The 24,857-nt window shown below is 35.4% G+C and overlaps 1 protein-coding gene across 12 annotated transcripts in view; it reads right to left on the bottom strand.

Annotated features, from left to right (window-relative positions):
- Positions 1-24,857, bottom strand: part of CACNA2D1 (calcium voltage-gated channel auxiliary subunit alpha2delta 1) — a 364,954-nt gene that overhangs the window by 172,163 nt on the left and 167,934 nt on the right. For all 12 annotated transcript variants that reach the window (XM_017727845.1, XM_017727857.1, XM_017727868.1 and 9 more), the window contains exons 4-5: positions 24,502-24,561; positions 1,195-1,239 (exon numbers count right to left, since the gene is read on the bottom strand). In XM_017727845.1, coding sequence (XP_017583334.1) covers positions 1,195-1,239; positions 24,502-24,561 — 105 coding nt within the window. The remainder of the gene's footprint in view (positions 1-1,194; positions 1,240-24,501; positions 24,562-24,857) is intronic.

Here is a 24,857-nt window from a genome sequence, read left to right as displayed (position 1 = left end):
CCTAACAGATTTGGATTTAGGTTGTAGAAGTGGTAATCTCAAGACCTTTCCCAGTACTACTCAATCATAACAGATACATCACAGTCTCTTATTTCACACCACAGTCTACCATCACTATCTGGTATATTTAGATTAAAAATCCAATATTTAAGCTTCAAAATTCTGTTTCCAGAGAAAATTAGCATCTGCCATCCCAGTGAATTTAATGAGAACAGAACAATATATTTCAAATTAGGTTACTACTAATGAATTTTACTTAAATCATGCAAACTTTAAAACCCAGGACAGTAGTTTGTGGTATCTTAAATCAAGTACTCATATCTCTATACAACCATATGAAAAAGTTCTGCTTGATGATCTATGTACCTTAATTGCCTTACAGCAGAAGCATCAATTACAATAGTGATGCCATCAATCTCTAAAGTACACTTGATTAAAAAGTGCAAATGAAGCACGCTGGCAATTTTGATTAATACATTTACAACATTTTTCTATGGTTTTATAAATAAAATCTACAATGAAGACAAGCAGTTGTATTATCTCCAGTGAAGGTGAGGATAACTTGTATTGCCTTTTTAACAATTAACGGCAGATAGGAGACTTCAAACCTTTTAAAGTAAGAGTTTTAGTAAATCAGGAATTGAAGTATCATACATTTACTCTAAATCTTGTGATTGGATTTTCAATTTTCCCAAATCTTATTACAGTCACATAATGATCACAAAGTGAATGAAAATAATTATTTAGTAACATTTCACATCTTCTTTCTCCTCATATAAAAATTTTATTATGAAGAACACAGAACAATATAATATGATCTTGGAAAATAAGGCCAGGAAATGGTTCCTTCAGAGTAAAGTCAATTATTTACATTTATCATGTTGATTCACCAATCCTACAATTATGATTTTATTACATTTCAAAAAGTGAATTATACTGCTGTCAGGATCTTCATTCTCCAGCACATTTTCTGCCTAACCAGTAATTCAAACTGTATGAGAGGAGACAGACTTTGAGAATTAGAACATAAAATATTGCCTGGCTCTTGAGGAAACTTTTGAAGACATTTTAAGTTTTTTGCTTTTTTGCTTCTGCCAAATCTTTAAATTATCATCTTAGAGTTTCATTAATATTTTCAATCCCCTAATTTTCTGAGATTACAGGCAATGTAATTAAATGAAACATATTACTTACATCATTCTGATCGTCTTTTGCATTGTAATAGATTATATCATTATTCTGTAAGAGAAAGAAAAGTAATTCTGTTAGTTTGAAAAAGAAAATAAATTTATGTAGCAATAATCTCTACTATTGTAAGATAGATTTTGAAATAAACCCACAGTTCTTTATGTATTCTCTTTGAAACATGACAGACTTTGATCTTTGCTTTCTCTCTGTTGCATGCACAATTTCCCATGCTCAGGCTTAACTTCATTAATTTAATGGTTCTTCTGTGGGAGGATACATAAGTCGCTCAAAACACAGCTAGAAAAGTACAGATAACATTGGACAAACTCCAGAGCTCATAAAAGGCTTCCATAAGCTGTTTCTGTCACAGACATGTGACTTTCACTGTGCAATTAGGGGATTTATGCACCATGACATCCAGCAGGCAATAGATACACCGAGGTACAGGCTTTGCTTAGTGGAGTAAGTATTTGCTGCACACATGTTTATTGTTTTATTCACCTCCCACTGTGAAAATAAAATCTGTGAAAATACATCACAGGAGAGTCTGGCTGTTGGAGTGTAGAGCAGATCCTGGCAGCTCTGTGGAAACACTGTACCATGTAATTCAAGCAAAGCAAAGAAGGAGAAGGTTGCTAGTTGCCATTCCAAAATCAGTCAGAAGTTCCATTCAGTGTTAACTTCTACAGGAGTTTGAAAATTGAGGTATGTCCTATGGAATACAGTTTTGTTTTCTGTTTAAACATTGTTGAACCATTCAAGAGCCTTGAAGACTTAGAATCACTGGAGCAGCTTTCCACCAAATAGAATTTCTACAATGTGCCCAAAGCTTTTTGAATAAAACCAATCAATTTTATGTGCAATTCTGTATGAAATAGAGACATGTATGAACACAGTATTTTTAAGTACCATTATAGATTTTGAATAAAGAAAAGGAGAAGTTACATTTCTTCATATCCAGCAGTGTGCTTAAAGTAGGTGATTGCTGTTGACCTCCAAAAATTGTCTCTTTTTTTTTTTTCAGTTGTTTATGGTAATACCTTTTATGTATCTAAATAAAAAGTTGAACACAAAGTGTTCTCCTTTATAAATAACAACAGGAAAGAATGCTTTCAGTAATCAGTTTTCAAGTGGGTAAGCCAACGACAATTTTTACTTTCACTAAAGAAGTATGACATGTATTACAAGGTAATGCAGTTCATCTATACAAACCATAATTTTACTCATTCTGTAAACAATGATATCATTTATTCTCCTTTGTGACCTTTTAGGGAGTCAAACATGAAATATATTACAGATCAGCTAAATGCCATTTTGAGGTAAATGCTATTAACACAAACTCATCCTTTTCCCTCAAAATGAACTTTTTTGCTTTTCCATCAAGACACTCTTCTATCCATAGGACAGTTGGTTTTGTATTGGTATCTGGACAACAAAGATAGATCTCAAGGCAGTACAGACACAGGAGGAAATTCTTTTCATCATTAAAGACTGAAGCTAATTGTTTATTCACTTGATTGTTGTAAAGAAAAGACCATAAAATGCTTGTGGAAGTCTCTGAGTAAGTCAGGGCAAAAGATTCTATTTTCTTTGGTTCCTCTTCACTTTGTAAATAGTTATGTACAAAATAACTGCTCTGTAAAAAATGTGATTGGTTCAAAAGCCCCTCTGATTCTTTAGGAGGCAACATTTGAAACTGCAAAGGATCCAGCTCTGACTGATACTAGCTAGAAATGTTAACACAAGTGTTTTCACCACAAGGTCATCTGTTTAGTTTAAAAAAAAAAAAAAAGAAATTAATTAAAAAAAAAATTGTTCATCACAAATCCTTATGTCAGGTTGTATTAGAGCAGTTACCTCACAGTCTCATCCCTAGAAGGTTTTTGTCAGTAAAAATGAGAGCAGGAAAAGCAATACAGACATAATTAACTGTTTTGGTTTACTGCTTTCGTTTTTTAAAGGAACGCTTTCATGAAACACAATTTCTATTAGGCCCTCTCTTGTATTGACTCTCATCTAGATATGAGTTTATTTCCTGAGCCCCTCTCCACTGCTCTTGTTTACTTGTCATCAAATCATTATTGTATAGGATTTTTAACACAGTCATCAATAGACACAACTCTCTTTATCTACTTAAACAAAATGATTCTTTGTTTTCACAATTATATTTTCTTTGTCTTTTATGGTTTTTTTATTTGTTTAAATTTCTCAAAGCTGGCATAGCTTTACTGTCTATCTCTACTGGACTGAACAGTATTTTTAAAATCACCTATTAGAATTATGTTTCAGGAACTTGATAAATTTACAAGTTAATGAAAATAAACACTCCCTGCCCAAATGACTTAGATATTTTTTGTGAGGCTATTCATATCTTGTAGTCCATTACCCTCCCTGGAAATATTACCTATACAATGCATAAACTGACACTGACATTGGACATATCTCACTACTCTTAATATAGAAAATATGAGATAGCCAGTGCTACAACACACTGAATGCTGTACGGGTCACAAATTAGATTAATGGATCACTCAGATCTTTAGGGGACAATTTTTCATAATTTAACCACTTCTAGTTGACAAGAACAAATTGCTTTGTTGCTGACTCTCAAGTGAGTAGTTTAGTTATTTATTAACTTCTTGACAAAAGGAATTTTAATCTTCCCACTGTTGTACACTTTTGCCACCAAGTAATATTGCAAACTTGGTCAGCAAACCGTAGGTACAGTGTAAATATCCTAGATATTTATTTTTGTTCTTTATCCAGTAATGCTGTGAGCGAGAGGGGGTAAAGACTCACTGCTTCTTCTGTTCACCACTGAAGGGATTTGGTAAGACAGTCCTGAAGTTAAATGAATGAAAGAAAGACTTTAGGAGACCACATGCATAAATAAAAAATTTTGTGTAGTATCAGCATATGATTGTAAAAAATCTCTGCAGTTGGGAAGGTGAAGGGTAGTTTTCAACATCTTTAATTCCCCTTTCAAAGCAAAAAGGTTTAGTATCTGAGAAAGACATAGGCAAGCCATATAAAAATTACACTAAGGACCAGGTCATAAATGTTTTATTTTTGACTCTTACTATTTTATTTTCTATCATAATTTTTCTTCCACACTTTCATTGGTAGTATTATCTGCTGAAGTGAGATTATTCCACTATCTTTACATTGTTTTTCATTTCATTACTTCTCTGTTTTCCAGCTCAGGGTAGAAAACAAGTCCAATGGGAAACATTACATATTGGGTAATATTAATAAGTTCTTAAATTTCAACACACAAAATCCAAAGTCGATGATCTTTATAATCTCTGTGTCTAGAGATTTAAAGAGACATGTAGAAGAAAAGCATGGGAAAACATCATCTTTCAGAGTATCTGCAGATGAAATTTGAGCTCACACCAAGACTAACTTACCCTCGGATTTTGCTTCTCTACAGAGCAAGTTTACAGACACAGTCCATTGACTTAACAAATAAATGCCTAAACTCAACTCAGGATTACATGAATGCAGCTGAAGCTGGCTTTTCATCTCATGAAATAATGCTTTTTTCAATCAAGGTCTTTCAAGAACAACGAGAAGGGATCACATTGCAACAGGACGTTGGACACTACAGATAATTATGTACAGCAAAAATTGTAGTAGTATATTTATGCCATTTTGCTGGTTAGAGATATACATCCTCCTTTACCAAGTGCCAGAATGAAAGCTCCTGGTCATGCCTGTCATGTAGTGGTGTATGCGGGAAATCTCCTCTCTTAACCTTATGCTAGAATTCCAAGAACTTTTCATGACATACGTGTTCCACCAACTAGTCTAAAGATTGTTTTTTGAAGTCTTTTTCAACAAACATCCAATGCAGTCTGTTCAGAAACATTGCTTTCACTGAAGCTGTGGTAAAGATTACATAAACGCTCAGGTCTATCCATGGGCTTCCTAGAGGCTCTGCTGAACCCAGGTCCTGAGATGCAGCCTAAAATGGGGTTATGCCTACAGGGGAGATTGGCCTAAAGTGAATTCTAGAACTTTATGAGACTCTATAATGAACTACAAGAAAATAAATAGATTATTTAAAAAAAAATAAAGAAAGGGTGAGGAAAAGGAAAAAAGGTTTTCTTCAGCTTTTTATATCATAAGAAATTAATATAATGTATTAATTTTGACATATATCACAATTATCCTTTTTCCCTAAAAGATGCATTTCCAAAACAATTGTAGATAAAATGTGGAAGTAAAAAAAATTCACTTTTAGCCATTACAGAGATGCTAGAAGATAATGAGCTCCCTCAGAAAAGAAAACAGAGGAGCATTTGTTAAAGGTCTCCAAAATTCAAAGATTTTATTCAGGAAACCCCTGGAGGCAAACCTAAAATTAGTGTAGCAGATTATATTGCAAATATATATTACCGCATAATTAGTAGTTCATGTTTTAAAATCTGAAATTACAGCCAAATATGTTTATTTGGATTTTGTTTTAAAACAAGATACTTCCCATGACTTCTAAGTATTTACCCAAGAAGTGCTAAAGCACCCAAAGTGAGGCAATGTATAAAAACTGCTCTATATTGCAGGTAATCTGCAAGTAGTGAGAATTCTTTTAGTTTGCAGGTAAGAGGTAGAGAAAGAAATTAAAATCTGAGAAAAACCAAACCATGCTGCAAACACAAGTCTGATCTTGACTCTTCAGTTTACAAATAAGTTCTTGGAATTATAGATACAAATTTGGAGAATATTTTAAAATCATATTAATCCCACACACTTGGAAAACACAGTCACATTAGTAAAAGAACTGGTAGTCCTTTTGCGTAGCATGAAGCAATTAAAATATTAATAATACTGGTCCATTTCACTCTTTATAGGCAGACCAAGGGAAATTAGTGTAAATGCCTACAAATGCTAAAAAGGCATTTCATTAAGTGTGGGCAAAATATCCACTTTAATTAAAAAAAAAAAAAAAATTCCTTGTATCCCCTTAAAGGATAAAGAAGTGTATTAAAAAAACTTCACTCTAATACCTTGGGGGTAATTAAGGTTTAAACCTATCCTAATAAATCCTATGACAAATAATCCAGGCAGTTTTAGTTTAATCCTTTATACAGCCTGACATGCAGTTTAAGGGACAATTAGACCTTTAAGAAAAGAAAGCTAAATATGGCCTATCACACATAAAAATATTACATTTATCTTTAAAGAGGATAACATTAGGGAATAAAAGCTTGCAAACATGGAAAAATAATGAAAGCGTCAACTACTACCATCTCTTTTGTTACAGCTTTGTGATTTTATGTAAGTGAAATTACACATATAAAATAAGGGGATTAGCAGCTAATAGCTTTTTTTTCCCTTCAGTATCCGTGTGCAAAAATATTGATTTATCACTTGTCTTTAAAGTGAACAAAATTTCAGGCAGTATAGTAAACCAGTTGTAATTATAATTACAGTGTATGCATGCAATTACACTGCCTGAACATGGGCTGTAAGAAACCAGTTAGAAAGTGCATTTAAAACATGATCTTGAAACTGGACATAGAAACAAGATATTTTAAAAATCAAACTATTAAAATAAAAAAATTGAACAGTGAAATAACAATCAAGAAATATGTACTATATTACCCATAATATGGACAAATGAGTCACTTGGGTGAAACGTTTTTCCCCCAAACATAATTTGATTAAATACTGCTTTGTCAGAATATTAAATTTCATACACTAATTAAAACCTTCCAGGTCTGCACTATAATTTATGACAAGCCTTTTTTATCAGATTCATGTAAAGGGTTTTTTCCCAAGATTCCACTGAGACTAATAACTGAAATGAAAAGTTGAAGGTAAAGATTACAGCAAATAACATAAAGGGGAATTAAAGGTGCTGTACACTCTTAGTCATAGAATATCCTTTCCTTTAAATGGTGAGAAAGATCAACTTTATCAGCATTCATCTACAGGTTATTCCTTCTCTGAAATTATCAATCCGTAAACCTTCAAATTTATAGACAGTTTTCATGAGGTGGTCACTTGACCATTCACAGATGCATCAGAGTGATAAATAAAATGAGTAATTTATCAATTATCTGAGTGCTTGACAGCGGGACTAAAACATACAAGCCTAATAATAGGGCTTATATAAGGCATCTGTATAAACAGAGAAGTGTAATGCACACATGCAGAATCCAGATAAAAATACACTCTATGAAAGATATACTTTCAAGCCCTTGACATCGATTCTGAGGAATTTTGATCTGAATCTGGATCCAAAGACAGCAGTGCCGATGGTGGTCAGATTTTAGATATCTGAGTTAAAAACTAAGATCTTCAAAGAGTTCATTGAAGTCTAAACTTAGAAGAATCTAAAACTTTGGAAATATCTGAGATTCCAACATAAATCTCTAGGTATCTGACATCCCACATGCCCCAGGCTAGGCTCTGCCAACTCATCAGCTCTGTGACCAGGGCAGGTCTCAGCTTACTCTGTGCACAGTGACTGTGTGTGCAAAATGGTGCTGCCACCCAGCCACTGCTTGCTCCACTCACTGGCCTGACCTTCTCAGCGACACCTTTCCTCGTGTCCCCCTGCTCCCTGTGACAATATCTGATTACATGCTGAATTTAACCTTGCTTGATTTAATTTGTCCCGTGCAAATTATAATTAATAAAGCTGAGTAAGAAGTTTTTTATATACATTCAAATCTCAAGAGGAAACCGTGCTATTTTTCACAGGATACAGTAAGTAGGATTTTTTATTCTTTTGCCTCAGTGTCCATATTATGCTACATTATAGATTTACTTAGAAAAAAGGGAAGTAGTGAAGAGTATTAAGGTTACCTGCATAACCTCAAAAAGAAGGGTAACAAACACTAGAAAGAGTACTTATGCCTTCAGATCTCTGGAATTCATCGTAGAAACTCTCAAGAATAGGCAACATTTCTCCATGTCAAACAAAATTCCCCAATTTGGAGGCATTTGTCACTGTAAGAATAACTGTTAGAAACTGCCACTGGACTACTTAAGCTGCCAGGATGATACCTAACTTCATAAAAAAAGTTAAGAATACATTTCAAGTACTAATTGCACTTTGACTGTAGAATTAAAAGTCAAAAGTAGTTGAATGTGTGAGGTTAAATGAAATAGAGCCCATAAGATGATGAGAAATACAAGTCAGACAAACACACACCCAAATCAAAATCTACAGAGCTCTCTGTTCTGAAGGAATACAGCATACCCCATGAACAATTTCTGCATAAAGACATCCTCTGGCTCAATGGTCTGTAGTCAAACAGAGACCTCTGTTCGACTTGCAGATAATTGTTAATATAACAATGGAATTTTGGCATTTTCCCTACTGGTAAGGATAGTCTATTTTTTTATGAATTGTTTTTAATTTTGGGGGCTTTTTAAAATTTAATTTTTTAGTGCAACTGGTGAACGAAACAAATCAAATGTGGCAAACAATTAAGCATCAAAGGCCAAATACTTCATGCAGGAATGAACACTTAGTGACTGAAAATTTAGTTGCAAAACCACATTGGTATTATTCTCTGGTATAGTTGCCGATATCACAGGCTGACTGTTGTTTTAGTTAGTCAAGCTGAAGAATTATCATCAAGAATGATATTTTGATCCCCAGTAAAACCTAGGATTTTAGGTACTTGCATGTGTCACAAATGACCAGGAAAGAAAATCATAAGGGGCCTCTTCTGGAGTTACCAAATTTAAAAGAACCAGCTACATATGTAAAGAGATAGAAATAACCATCCTCTCTATTCTTCCTCCAGTCCTCTAAGCCAAAAGCAAGGAAGACAGAGACAACGCTGAGAAACAAAAATATTTTAAATCCATTTTAATTTTGGTAAATAAATTCTTCCAAAAGGTCCAGGAAACTGCTAATTTCCTCATCACAGTAACTTCCTCAAAGTAAAAGCAACTGCAAATGACTTCTCTTTATAAGGCAAAATGCAAGTGATTACAAAGCAGATTTCCAGGTGGGAAAATGAAATTAATTTGTTAGCAGCTAATTAACCTCTATATCACACTATCTGATCAGTTTAATTAAAGCAGCAAAGTATGTTTATTATAATTATTCAGCACTACTTTCTTTAGTTGATGAAAGAATATAAAAAAATATAAATAAAATAAAAAAGTCTAAATTGATTTGCATATTATCTAGATTGTAAATACTGCGACTAGTAGAGTACAGGTGCCTAGTTAAACAGTTTGGACATAATTTTGCTTTGGATTCACAAGAAATTGGCATTCTGAATTCATATTTAAGTAGGTGCTGGGATGTAATGAACCTCCTGCACTACCATAACCAAATATAGAAAATATGCCAGTCCTCCAACTCCAACAAATCTACAAAAGACTTTGAAAAAAATTCTTTCTACCATTCAATAGGCAAACATTTAGTAGAATTTCTCCCCAAAATAAGTTGTGTACATTTGTTACATTGCCACTGTGCTCCATCCAATACAGCCAACAAATAAGACCACGTTTACCAATGCTGCAATCAGCTGTTACAAAAAGGAATCAAATTTTAGGCATATGACACTAAAATGGAGTAAAAACTCAAGAGGGTAGCTTCTTGGTGATCCATAAGAGTGGCTGAATTATGTATATTCCAAGGCTTATCTTCACAAAAAAAATCATATATCACAAGAAACATATTACACAAAGTCACTGTAACTAAAGTCTAAGCAAAAATACCCAGATAACATTAATATATTTTAAGAATCTCACTGGAATAGAAAAATGTCAACATTTTGCATAATTTTCCTTAAACTGCATGAGCAGAGAGCCTTATACAGCTCTTTCTTTACTCTTTTGTCCGCAGATAAAAACTAAAATATAGGAAGATTTCTACAGGGTATTACAATACTGTGTAACACAGGAAAAATAGATTTTCACATATAAATTATGAAAGTATGATCCAAACTTTGGACCACGTTTTTCAATGATGAAATTGACCTGTAAAATTAATGATTTCTAATATATATTTTTTAAAAACTCTTTTCCTGTCTGGATCAATTCTTCATTGAGTTTATTGTTGCTTCAAGTGTGTCCAGAAACTGCCCAAAAAACCAAAAACAATTCCTATAGCTCATTTTACACAATTTGCATTAATTTTAGGAAGAAACCCTAAGAAATCTCTCCATTTCCTCCTAAATGTGAAAAATGTAATGAATTTCAGAATATGTCAGGCCATGTTTTCTTTTCAGATTGCTTTGGCTTACCCACATAACAAATGTCTGGCATATTGACTGTTAATTGTTTTAATGGGCATCTTATAAACACAAATCTTTCTTAAGACTTTAATTTAAATCATTTTTCCCTATCTCTGAGAAAACAACTCTGGACAGCAGTTACCAGGCTCTAAGAATTATTCCAAGCTCACCTAATTAATAAAGAACAGAAGGAATCATAATTTAATTATTCAGCTTTGGCAGCTGTTTTGTGCACATCTTTCGCTCAATCACTGCAATAAAGCAAAGCTTCAGGAGCACACCTTATTTCAGGAGTACTTCAGTGGCACAAGACAAGCCGGCAGCTGGAAAACATTTCTTTTACTATTTAATATGATGAAGACTTTTCCAGTTAATCACTACAAGCAAAAGGCTCACATCACAAATAATTAGAACAAAATTACTTTTCTTCTTAATTATTGATGTTACACTGGTATGCTGGAAGCCATGAACAAGAGAAATAGGATTTAAGAGTCGTTTCAACATCTTGCTATTATGTTTCTCATTCTCAATCTTAACAACTGCACTAAATGAAAAGAGGTTTGTGTTTCCTTACATAGATCACAACAAGGGTTTTTCACTCATCAGGTATTTGATGCTTATGCCACAAACTGCAAAGAAATACAGAGAAATCTTTGAAAGCGAGACTGGTGGCTGCTGGCTGTCAGTGGGATGGAGAGAACAGCAATCTCTCCTTGGGAACAGTCCTGGGCTTTAACAACTCAGAGTAGGAATCACCTAGTTATGGATTTGCACATCCTTCTAGTTCAAAAACTGCACACAATTCAAAAAGTATTTTAAATTTTATATAGATGAATCTTATTCTAGGCAAAGACTTATTGAAGTTCACAGCATTTTAGCATTCCCATCAGAATCTATGTTAACACGTGTAAGTTTGGGCCCTTACACTGTATTATTCACTTTCAAATTCTTTACAAATTAGCACTTCTTTGGAATTCATCTCTTTTTTAGAATTCAGGGTGGACAGACAGATATATCACAGAAGTATGAAGATGTGAAGAAAGAGCCAATGTGAGAAATTTTGAACAAGCAAAATAGCTCTCTCTTGCAAAAAAAATGAAATTAAGGCAGGTTTTTTTTTTTTAAAAAAAAGACAATCAGAAAGGCTCCTGCAAACCTAACCAAGAAGGCTACTGGAAAAAGAGATTAGCACTGGAAGATCACAGTGAAGAAGAGAGTATGAAGTAAATTGGAAAATATCTATTAAACTGATTTTAGTTTGAAGAAATGCATCATTTTGTTTCCCGAAATTTATGCTGTGTTGCTTGAGACTATTTCAGCTCAGCTCTCCACAGCACCATTGCACAGTACTACAGATGCGTGAACTGAGATTGCAGAAAGCACGAGAGGGAGAAACTACAAGTGTTTAAAAAGGGGTAATGGAAGATGGGAAACTTAGGCTGAAGAGGAAAGAAGGAATGCTGCAAAAAAGGGTGAAGTGTCTTGTCAAGGGTGATGCCATTCTCTGTTCACACTCAGAGAAGACACAGCAGTGAAAACTGCAGAGAAAAGCAGGAGACTATTGCAGCAAAGCAGTCATTCCAAACTTCTCCCATCAATGACCTCCTTGGTAACAGGCAAAATTTCCTGGGCCTATTTCCCCTCCCTTGCCTTGCCTTGCCTTGCCTTGCCTTGCCTTGCCTTGCCTTCCTTTAGTCCCTTCTCATTTTACACAGTTCACGTTACAAACTGCGATCCACCTGGCTGGGGATTGTTTTCTTTTGGTTTCACTTTAGGAAGTTTACTGAACTTGATGGCATGACAACTGTTACAGCTTCAAAAAACTATATGAGCAGAAGCCATCCTAACTTAGCTACTTTTTGCCTAGAAAAGCCCTCCAAAACTATTTCAGCAGGTATTGTACTACAAATACCTCCAAACACTTGTCCAGTGATCTAACACTGTATCAGCATTGTGCTAAACTATCCTTATGAGACCAGCAGTCTGTGTGTTATTTGGACACAGTGAACTGAAAATCACAGGTGTAAGTAAACCATGGATTCCTGCACTGAGTGAGCATTCATCAACCATGCAAATTGACTCCAAGGGCCAGGACTTCCTTCCTGCAGTAAGACACAAAGATGCTGTTCACACTGAATATAAAATATTCCTGGAGTTTAAAACACGAAAGAGGCAAAATTTCAAAAGTATGGGCATATTCTAGTTTAACCACTTGTGTTCTCAGACGATCCGAACCCACCAGCTTTAGTTCCTTGTAGACCTCCAAGAGACTCAGCTAAATGTGTGTTCCTGTACATAGACATGAATACACAAACACTATTAGATGATCTCTTTGAGCATGTATACATGTAGATACATGTATAAATACATGTGCAAGTATAAACACAGAGGAAAATTTATACAATTTATATGTGCATAAAAATAACTCCCACCCATTTAAGTAGGACCAGCACAATCTTAAAATTTGTCTGATTCTCAAATTATCACCTGAACGTTGTTTATAAACACTGAGCAATACAGAAAAGCATATCTAATATCTCAGAAATCTGTAAGCTTTAATCCATTATCTTGAAGTAAGAAAGAAGACTATTTGCTCTGTTTCATATTAAAACATTTAAAGCTTTTGAAAATACAATATTGCAGACCTCATGTACAAATAAAAGGATTTGATGAATTCAGTTGTATTTAGCTTAATATTTTCTTATCAATATAGAGATGACACGAGGAACTGAATGAATTGAGGACATTCTATTCTTGACAAGCATACACCAGCTCAATTAGATTAATGGATTTGCACTGCTCTACTCTTACCAGGACATGTAAGTCAGTGAACTGTTCCCGTGTCAGCAAAAACTACTGATGTGAATCTGTAAAGGAAATCCTGTGTTGTCCATGTCATAGTTATTTTTTCATAAAAGCAGCATTCATAGTTCACAATCATGGCATAATTCATAATATTGTAAATATTTTCACAGAAATAGAGGGAATTTTTTCCTACTGCTCTTGGTCGAATGTCTGAAGAATTTACTACTAAACTGATGGACTTTTCTTTCCAATTTTCAAGGTTAATTTATCTGTAAATGCTATGTATCTATTGCTATAAATAAAACTTGTTTTCTCTTGAACAATATTTCCTCTTGGCGGTTATTCTTGACACAGGATGCTTACTGATGTGCAACTGCATGACTTTTTAGGATAGAGCATGCTTTATTCTTCACAGAGAGTATGATGTCTGTGTTTCAAAATAAAACACAGATCAATCCTGAACACACTCTGCTTTCATCCATATCGTGCTCGTTACAGCTGCCCCCAAGACACCTAAGCAATGCCCAGACCCATTCTGTGGCACAGCATGTGCAGGAACCATTCTCAAATGACTGTGCTGGCAGGTCTGCAGGAGGTAATACTCTGTCTGGCTTTCTACATGCCTCCAAGATCATCTCAACAGGTTTTGCATGCTCATATACTCTTACATGCCCCGATGTAATTAATGTAGACCCAAAACACAAGAGACCAAGAGAGACTGGAAGTATTTGGAATTAAATCTCCCATGTGGTGTGATCCCTGTATTAAGGAAAATAAGTCAAAGCAACTGCCAGCAGAAGAAATGGGTATCATCACTTGGGATTAATAAATATATTAATAATATGGTTTTGAAAACATTTCAGTCTTAATCCAGCTTCTGGGGTTTTTGCTGGTATCCCTCACCAAAAGTGAAAAGAAACCAAACCACCCTTTTTTGCAGCAACACAGCTTTAGGACAAAATATCTGCAAATACTGGTAAAATAAAACTGAAATGTTCTATTGGAAAGGTGGGGAAGTGCTCTGCAAGACTTCCTCTATGAGTATTTTAGAATGCTTTAGGTCTAGAGGTCATTTAAGCTACGATGCCCATAGCAAATTAGATTAAATTAAATTTGCCTTTATGGAGAACATTCAGTCTGGCAGAAAACTTTTGCTGGAAGTTTTCTTTAAATTTTTATGTAGGAAAAATCTCACAAAAAAGGGCAAAGTACAAGAAGTTTTATGAGGTGAAAACACTAGAATTTTGTGCAAGCACAGAAGAATATCAATAGAGCCAAACTTTTTAGTTCTACTGTACTCATGTGTAACTCTTAAGAAATGCAAAACTGAAGTTACCCTCCTGAGAAGTAGTAATGCCCAAAGGACTAAGACAATCCTACCTGAATTAATAATTCATCAGGGATTATTCACCCATTTTTAAAAGCAAGGATCTGATCTGGTCATTTTTATATTTATTCGCACATTTAAAAAAAAGTTACACTTCATAGTATTTCAGTGCAATATAATTTGTGACTAAAAAATAGGAAAATTAAAACAGAATGATAGTATGTTCTACAAACACATGAATCACAGTCACAGAGGTGGCCCAGAGTTCTCAAGACTTGATAAATCCTCATATAACTCCAATGAGACCTAGATTTGTTTATTTATTTCTAGAGCTCTTATTTGCCCATAGCTGATAGAAAGAATACCTGGTAAAAAAGAAAGCAAATGCTTAACATACATTTCTGGTCAAATCAGGTAGAATTTTTAAGCATTTCTTTATATGATGTTAGGACTTGTTAGGATATTGCTAATTTTGAAGAATTTCTCTGCTCTGTGTTATGCACGTCTTTTGCTTTGTGGCTTAGTCTACAGAAATATCTGACACTACTTCAATCACATATCATCATTTGCAGGACATAAAAGAGACACATTTTCACCTTTTGTTTAAATTCTAATGAGAATTGCATTATACTCAGGAGATGGAAAGCTAAGAATTCCCAAATCCCATGAGTCAAATGCAGCTCTTAATAATAGGATTGTCTTGCACTCCCAGAGCATTTGAAAGTCTATGCAAAATGAAACATCTATTAAAATTTCTGTGGTATTTCAACTGCAAAAGAGTGCAGACATCAAACATTTTCTGTTCTCATCCATTGCACAAGCCTCTTTTCTAGGAACAGTGCTTCTTGGGAGTGTAGAAGTCTACAAAGTTTTAAATATGGAAACTTTCCAACTCCCCTGTTAGGTCCTTTTCTAAAGGTAATGAGATTTGATAAAGATAAGCCAAAATTTCATCTAGTATCTTACAGGAATCTTGAGACAAAATAAGGTAAGATACCAGGGCCTACATGATGCCAGTGGTTTTGTCATTTGGAAAAAAAAAACCACAAGTGGAGTGAAGAAACCCACAAATATCTCCACCTGCAAAAATCCAACCCATTCATCTCAGACTTTCAGAAAAGCTCTGTTTTTAATATTAAATAATACATGTAGAAGTCCATATCTATATATTCATGGTATTTGCTCTTTCTGGCAGGAAATGTTTCAAACATATTTGGGTTTAGCTTCCTTAAAAAAAAATCTCTAAGGTTTGCTATTATGAATGGCATTCCTTCTCTGAAGTAAGAACCAAACCTGAATTTCTGAATTTCTCAAACTTAGAAGTCTGCCTTCATTAAGAGAAGCTATATTTGATTCTTATGCCATTGATTAACTTTTTGTGCATATTCAATTATATCAGGTTTTTTTCAGTTTTAATTAAAAATATCATTATCTCTCTCTTCCAATTAATAAATATTGACAACAAAGTTAAGTTGGTTAATACTCTTTTTTCCCAAAATATTGGCTCATTTCCTAAATTCAGTGTAAAAAGGGTTAGAATAAAATGTGACGAGCAACAGGGAAATGAGTTTTCCTTGGAAACTGAGAAAACTAGTCAGATCCTAGTTATACTGACAAGGATAAACCACAGAAAAATATATTGTTAGCTTTGAAATGAAAACATTTCACAAAAAAGCTTACAGACAAAATAAACAGCATCCTTGAAGTCCATTTCTGATTCATCAAAGGTAGTAAAGTGCTATGAATTACTTATCCCAGATTTACATGAGCAATTGAATTTGAGGGTGAAAGGTAAAATCAAAAAACCAGCTAGCTTCATCTGTGCCACAAATTCAATGAACTCTTAGAAAATGCTCACAATAGCAGCCTGCAAAAGCTTTTCTTAGCATATTGTACTTCTCCATTTTAAACTGAAGAACCTACAGAATGTTAATAAATTGAGTACAATAGCATATCTTGCTTTTAATAAGATGTTTGTTCTGAAAGTACATTAAAGCCTATTCAAAATGAAGGTGATTATGCATACGTATGGCAGCTTGATAATAGAAATCACACCTTTCTTTCTTTTCTTCTTACCTAGATCCTTCCTTCCACTTCTTTTTCAGAAGCTGCACATTTTTTAAATGAGTTGTCGGGTCAATAAGTAAAAAGTGAATTAGATGTCTTTAACATATTTGATTTTTCAGATAAAATGGAATGCTTGAAAGCCCTCAACAATGATTGAAGGTGTTTCTTTGCTTTACTCTAAAAGCTTTTTTGGCAAGTTTCCAACCAGTGAAGCACTTCACTGTGCATGAGAACTTTGCAATGATTTATATTATAAAGTTACACTCTTTTACTGAAGGTAAGCTTATTAAGAGATGGTAAATAACCAATACCAAAAGACCAAAAGCTAGCTCCTCTATAGCTACATATTTAAAATCCCTGCTTATATATAATAATTCTGATTGTACTGCTACCACTCTCTTCCTCATAAGCTTCCTAATTGGTTTAAAATTCCTGAAGTGTGGAGGAAAAAAAAAAATCAAGGATTACCAGTCTAATTAATCACACTAACACTCATTGGTGCAATTCTCATACAGGAACATATCAGATACATAATTTTAAAAAAGCATGGAAGAGCTCTCCTGTGGCAGCCCATATTTTGGAGGAAAATCAATGATTTCTAGACTGAAAGACACACCTGGGAGAGTCTAGGAAGTTATAAAACTCCAGGCAAGATAGCAAGCAACAGTACTCTTAAAAAAGGTTTCTAATGACCTGGATTTTTCTTTTTAATTTTCTTTAAGATGTTTTTCTTTTATTTAACTAGTGCCTGCTAGATATTTGTAAACCAGAGGGTACACCGAGACTTTTTGAAATAAGAATCCAAACACTAAGGGGCAGGATGTTGGGGACAGACAAGTAAACAGTGGGATCTTGCTCCCAGGAGTGAATGCCAGACAAGTTCTGCACTAATCTGGTGAGACTTATGCCATGTCTCCCAACAGGCTTCAGTGTGGACGTGTTCACAGTGGATTTCTACACCAAGATGAAACTCTCCTTACTAATGATGGAGATCCTGGGAAGCCGAGGTGAGCTTGTTCCAAAGGCTGTAGCTATTGTGTTTCCTGTCTCACTTAGACAAACATTGTAGAAAACTGCAGAAATACGTGTTCCTGCAACATTCACAGTGAGCTTTCACGACTCGAACAGGTATAAGTGATTTGATAAACTTCAAATAAACATCAGAACAACCCTTAAACCCACACAATTTCAGTAAATATGATTTATCCTTATTTACTTTTCACCTCACCTTCCTACTACTCCCAGTGCACTCAAACAGAGCTTCATCCCCTGAGTAGAAAGATGTCCAAGTGCAATCACTGGCAAAAAAAATGTTATTTCATTCTTTTCAGTAATATAGGGCACATTTAATTTAAATTATACACAAATGAAGGCTACAGGTCACAGAAGAGGTGGCACACAGCCCTTCAGAGAATATTATCCTCCTTAAAACATTGACCATCTGTCAATTTAAATCCGTCAATTTAAATTGATCACTTGGATGTTTTTTTCAAGTCACAGAGACCTTAGAAATGTGAGACATTATCCAAAATGAATCAAAATTAATTGAAGATTTATTTCACTGAGTTTTGGATCAAAACATTGTGTGAAGACACAGACAGCTTTCACACTTTGCCTGTGTTTAGTGTTATAACTTTCACAAAATTATAAAGTATGTATGACTTACTAGGAAAGGATCCCACACCTACTTTGCACCTGTGAGGACCAGTTCTCTGTGCTGGAGGTCTGGTGCCAAATCTCAACTGTATCATTTCTCACAGATGCTCTTTGCACAGAAGAGGATTATCAGAGGTATAAGCCATGAGAGAGCTGTATCCTCTCTCTGAAGAGATGAGAGAAAAAGGATTCTAGTTTTTCTTCTTCACAGAGTTTTCCTTCTTTCAAGAGACAAAATACGTTTAGTAAACTGCCTCTTTATAATGAAATCGCGTCAAAGCTGAAAGTTTCATGGTTTGTTTGTTTGTTTTCCACCTGAGGCTTTTAAGATACAATGTTCTAGCATTTTTGTAACATCCAAAATAAATTACAGACAGTCCTGAAAATCTTCAAACTGCAAGATACAACAGAGATACCTACTACTGCTCTGCTCTTGCAGGTCACTGCTTGGATCAACTCTGGTGATAGAAGACTTATTTTATCTTAGTTATACTTTTCATCTTCTGTTTCTTTGCTGAGCAACCTTTCACTACAGTTTTATGCAGCCAAAATTTCTACTAGAAAAAAATAAACAAACAAACCATAATTCCAAAGTAATACTCCCATGACCTTTTGTCATTATTTTTAGCCCAGTTGGTACATGAACACCAGCCTACATGTTATCATTGGAGTAAATGCTGTCTCAAAATTACCAAGACATAGAAAAACATCATTTACACAGAAGGATATAAAATAACACTACTGGTTAAGTGATAAAGCATATTGAAAGAATTTTTCATGTGGCATTTTAATGTGATAATTAATTCTTAAAAGCCTAAGTTTCACTCTCTGTATAAATAAGTAGATGTTAATAGGCCATCCATACAGACTCCCCTTTTAAAATACCAATGAGATACCCCTTATGTTTATACATGTGTAAGTACAATTAATACAGCAACCCAACTGGAAACAAAATTGCTTTATTTAACCAACCATTGCAAGGCAATCAAGTGTGGTATCAAATGTAGTTGTAGAAGATTCATTCAGGGAATAACAGCAATTACTTTATGCAGAATTCTCCTTTCCTTCTTTCAATTTGCATACATTTTTTTCATGAGTCTTTATTCCAGAAAAATAATTGGACCCTCATAAGTGTCAAAACCATCCCCCTTTCAATTTGTAGTGTACAAGAAATTTCAAACTGACAAAGCTGCTTCATTTAGATACCTCTTTAGTTTGTACCTCTGAGTTGTAACTGCTTTAATCTAAAACATTCAAGCAGGTTTAACTCCCACAGCTGCATGGGCAGCTGGGGAATTGGACAGTACCAATGGAGTAGGAAACAGAGAATGGGATTTCTTCATTTGTCTGAACCTAAGCACTTTCATTTTGCCTTCATAAACTTCACAAATATTCTCTTAAGACCTAATAGTTTTCTAACAGGTAAGTATTATTTTTGGGCCATACAAGCAAACGGCAGTTCAGCTATTTTAACCAACTTTGTGCTTCATCAGGAATTAACACATCACAGTCCAATATTTCTTTTTTTCCCTTTTTAACTTAGAAGACATTTGGTATTCTTAATTATTATTCTTAATTAATAATTCTTAATTATTATTCTTAATTGCTTTGAATAACTTTATACCTTTATTAAATTAATTAGTAGTTTCCAAAATTATTTTGATATTTAATTATCAGTGAAAAATACCCACATCCATTATGATCTGTTTTTCTGTCACTTAGCTAAAACTAATGGTAAATATGTAAGATACATGCTCTTAACTCATTTTAGATTTTCAAAATGTCCAGCTCACAGCCGGATAACCAAGTTACACAGTGCGTGAGCAACAGGCTCACATGTCAGGCACAAATGTTATAGTGAATGGGGGGACATCAGGCTGGTGATCTGTCACTGGTGGGGTTCTGCAGGGTTCCATCCTCACCCCAGTTCTCTTCAGCATCTTCATTAATTGCTTGGAATCAGGACTCGAAGGAACACTAAGGAAGTTTGCTGATGACACTAAACTGGGAAAGAGCTGTTGAGTCCCCCAAATGCAGAGAGGTCCTGCAGAAAGACCTCGACATATTGGAGAGATGGGCAGCCATCAGACAGATCAAGTTTAACGAGAGCAAGTGCCAGATTCTGCACCTGGGATGGGGCAACCCTGAATGTGTTATAGAGTGGGAAATGAGAGGCTGGAGGGCAGGTGCAAAAGGGACCTGTGGGTCCTGGTTGAACAAGAGCCAGCAGTGCCCTGGCAGTCAGGAGGGCCAACCATTGCCAGCCGGGCAAGGGAGAGGATTGTCCTGCTCTGCTCTGCTCTGGAGTGGCCTCACCTCCAGTGCTGTGTGCATTTTTGGGCACCACAACATAAAAAAGACATTCAGCTATTAGAGAGTGTCCAAAGGAAGGCCAGGGGAATCCGTATAAGGAACATCTGAGGTCACCTGGTTTGTTTGGCCTGGAGAAAAAGAGTCTGAGGGGAGATCCCAGTGTGGTCATCAACGCTCTCATGAGGTGAGGTACTGATCTCTTCATTCTCATGACAAGTGACAGGACCCAAGGAAACAGCCTGAAGCTGAGTTGGGGGAGATTTAGGTTGGATATAAACAAGTTTTTCCCCCAGAGGGTGGTTGGGCACTGGAACAGGCTCCCCAGGGAAGTAGTCACAGCACCAAGCCTGACAAAGTTCAAGAAGTGTTCGGACAAGACTATCAGGCACATGGTGTGGTTCTTGGGGTGTCCTGTGCAGGGCCAAGAGTTGGACTTGATGATCTTGATGGGTCCCTTCACACTCCGCACAGTCTATGATTCTATGAAACTGAAAGAAGGTAAATTTAGATTAGGCATTAGGGAGAAATTCTTTCCTGTGTAGGTGGTGAGGCACTGCCACAGGTTTCCCAGAGAAGTTCCCTGGATGTGTTCAAGGCCAGGTTGAATGAGGCTCTGAGCAATCTGGTCTAGTGGAAAGTGTCCCTGCCCATGGCAGGGGGGTCAGAACAAGATAAGCTTTAAGGTCCCTTCCAATATAAACCATGTTGTGATTCTGTGATTTATAAAAGACTCAAAATTTAAGTTTTTTGCTTTGTTTTTCATTGCTTGGTCTGCTTGAAGTAGTTGGAATCTAATATACTATAATACTTAAAACAATGGAAGAAATTATACTCTCATTCAATTAGAAATAGTACAGAAAAGGGATTTTAGTAGATGTGGATTTGTGTGTCTGTAAATAGTTTAATAATAGTTTTAAAGAGTCTCCTTACCATTTTTCTAAATGACAAGCAAATTTTGCTCTTTAGACAATCTGGACAGCCTTTACACGAAATCATTAGGCGAAACAAAAAAAAAAAAAAAAAAAAAAAAAAGAGTCTGTGCAAGTAAATATGTTTTTTTCCCTTGTACTAGCTTATTTCAAAAGACCATATCTAAGATGCTGAATTTTTATTATACTTTGACATTAACCTAAAAATAAAATCTTTAATGCTTGCATGTTTCTTTTGCTGTGAACTGTGCAAAACCCACTCATATTTAGCATAAGGTATTAGAACAGGCACCCTGGTGGTCTTTTGACTGACACATCCCTTGTATCTCTGTACAGACCTTGGTCCCAGAGTCAGCCTTCTTTGCCCTTCATTTTTTGCTTGTGTTCCACTCAAGTCAGCCCATGTACACTTCCCCAGGAGGAATGCTCCTGCTATTTTCTCCGTAAAACTCCATAGGTTATTATTCCGCTGCAATCTGACTGTCAAGGACATTGCTGATCACTAGCTCATTAGAAGCAGAAATAGCTTGTCCCATGAGTTTCTTTCTACAGTGACTCATGTGCAATGCTGCAGGAAGGGCTTTCATCACCCAAAACCAAATCCTGGATGAGAAATGAACCTCATGCAGCATGATGTAGACCATCCATAATCCTATCAGAAGTACTTTAAGAACCCTCGACTGCAGAAAGTTTCACGGTCTATCTTCCATTTTCCATCACAGCCATTAGGAGAATGAATCTTCCAGTGAAAATTAAGTTTATCAGAAAGATCTGTGTGCAAACTAATTTGAGCAGGCATTTTCTAAAAAGTAGGCCAGAAGAGAAGAAAGATTACTTCTGGCAAAAATGGAACAAATTGAATTATATTAGGCTTAATACATTCATTTGAAATTTAATTGCATAACCTAATGTCAAGGTTATTATATAGTGCACAGTGTTCTGATCCAAATTCAAAACAGTAAAGTACAATCCCAGTTTGCAGGTACTTTATTATAAATCCAACCACTATTTTTTTTTTCAATAGTGATCATAGTCTTTCCCTGAACCACAACATTAATATAAAATCACATTTCCAAATCATTTTGAGAAGTGTCCTTGGAAATGAATTCAGATAAAACCTGAAGCATCTTTGGTTTGACTGACTTCTACTGTGAGAAAATGGGTAAATAGAAAAACAAAAGCTGAGGCAGTGTTGACATGGCGCCAGAATGTACCGTAGAAGAAAAATGATTCGAATGAGATTCTGACTGTATTCACAGAGTTCTGCACTGAGTCCATCAAGCCTGCAGCTTTTATTTTCTATTCACAAGAGAGATTAGCAGAAAAGGTCGCTGCAGCATTCTTGTTGTAGCATCTCCATGGAATATGTGCTCTGTGTTTTACCGTGTATTAGAAGCTGTGCCTGGGCAGAGAGCACACTTAAAAGGATTCAGGCTGTATCCAGACTCTCTGTACTCCTAAAGCCAGTCACTCCTATGTGAATCACACAGCCTAATCTTGGGGCTTTCTTGTCAGGTTTCAGATCTCCAAGTGCCTGAGTAACACTGGATCAGAATGAACATTTACGCTGGTTTAGACTGAGTTAGAATAAATTTTCTTCATTGTAGCTAGCATGGGCTATATTTTGGGTTTGTTCTGGAAGCAATGTTGATAATTCTGGTGTTGTTTTTTTTTTTATTGCTGAGCAGTACTTTTGCACAACCGAGGCCTTTTCTGCTTCTCACCCTGCCCCTCCAGTGAGGAGGCTGGGGGTGCACAGCGGACCCCAACTGATCCAAGGGATATTCCACACCATATGGCACCATGCTCAGCAAATAATGCTGGGGGAAGAAGTAGGAAAGGGGTGGACTTTTGGAGTGATGGTGTTTGTCTTCACAAGTCATCATTAAGGGCAAAGGAGCCCTGCTTTCCTGGGAATGCATGAACACCTGCCTGCCCATGGGAAGTGCTGAAAGAATTCCTTGTTTTTCTTTGCTTCTGCATGAAACTTTTGTTTTACTTATCAAACTGTCTTTATCTCAACCCATGAGTTTTCTCATTTTTACTCTTGCAATTCTCTCCCCCATCCCAATTCAGTGGGAGTGAGCAGGTGACTGTGCAGTGCTTACTTGTCAGCTGGGTTTAAAGCACAACAAAGTTCTTAGAAAACCATTGTACATTTAACTGTATGCCACTGTGATTCTCGCGGATGTGCAAACACAGTCTCGGTTTGTAGCATCACCATGTAAAATTACCATCTACTTTAATTTCTGAAGGAACATGGAATAAAGCATAATAAATAAAATAAATTTAACACTTAGCAGGGAACTATAGCCTAAAATTAAGAAGCTTATAATCATGCATCACAATATTAATTTGGCCAGATTGGTAATAAAAAAATCAATGTTGTACATTTTAAAATCATGTCACTTATTTTTCAGTAAAGTCTGAAATTACTAAAGAAGATATTTTAAGGTTTGATCACGTTTGAGCCTCTTTCAGCAGTACTAGAATACTGAGAGATGCAGTTATTTAAATATAGAAAAGTATTCTAAAAAATAGTCTATGACTCCCAAGTCATGCAGATAACCAAATCCTTCTCTATTAAGTTATTTCCTGCTTTTATTTTTTTCCTTCACATAAGGAAAAGACAACTTGTAAAAATTTTTTCTATGATTCTGTTTCAGTGTTTGGCATAAGCACACTTTTAGCTGATAACAACCATCACTCAGATGCCTTCTCTGTAATCATTCCCTGTCTGTCAAAACAAACAAATGTCTTGTGTACAACTCAGAGCTACATCCCTGGGTCTGTGAAGCTCCCGATGAGCTTCTGAAGGGAAAAGTTCACTTTATTCTCTAGACACCCTGACTGAGACTCTGTTTACTGAATTAAATAAAATGCCCATTCATAGTCAGTAACCCCATCTGTAGTAGATATATAAACAACACATTTGTAAGACTACAGTTAACATTTCAAAGAGGAAAAATCAAAGAAGGTTAAAAGGAGAAAAACCGAAGCTTACCCCAAACTCATCCCTCCACTGATGTGATGCTTGGTACTTCTCTGCTTCTTTAGCAAGGCGCTGAAAAACAAAGAGAGAGAGGACATGAATTTTAGTCTTTACTTATTCTTCACATATAAAAGTCTTTTTCTTTTACTTTTCTCGTATACATGTTTTCTCTCTTTAAATTTTATATATCTATGCTTTTTTTAGCATTTATTTGAAAATTATGTATATTTGAGTAAAGGTGAACCATCTCATCTAAAAAAAGCTATTTTCTGTATTATTTAAGTACTAATGCATTAGAAAACTTAACCTTCAGTCCAATATATTTTAAGAAGTTCTACTTAAGTTCAAAATCCATCCACATCCTGCTG

The sequence above is a fragment of the Corvus brachyrhynchos genome, unplaced genomic scaffold (genome assembly GCF_000691975.1).
Source record: "Corvus brachyrhynchos isolate BGI_N302 unplaced genomic scaffold, ASM69197v1 scaffold50, whole genome shotgun sequence".
Classification (NCBI taxonomy): domain Eukaryota; kingdom Metazoa; phylum Chordata; class Aves; order Passeriformes; family Corvidae; genus Corvus; species Corvus brachyrhynchos.
Note: the sequence above shows the minus strand (reverse complement) of the source record. Positions and strands in the feature narration are given on the sequence as shown.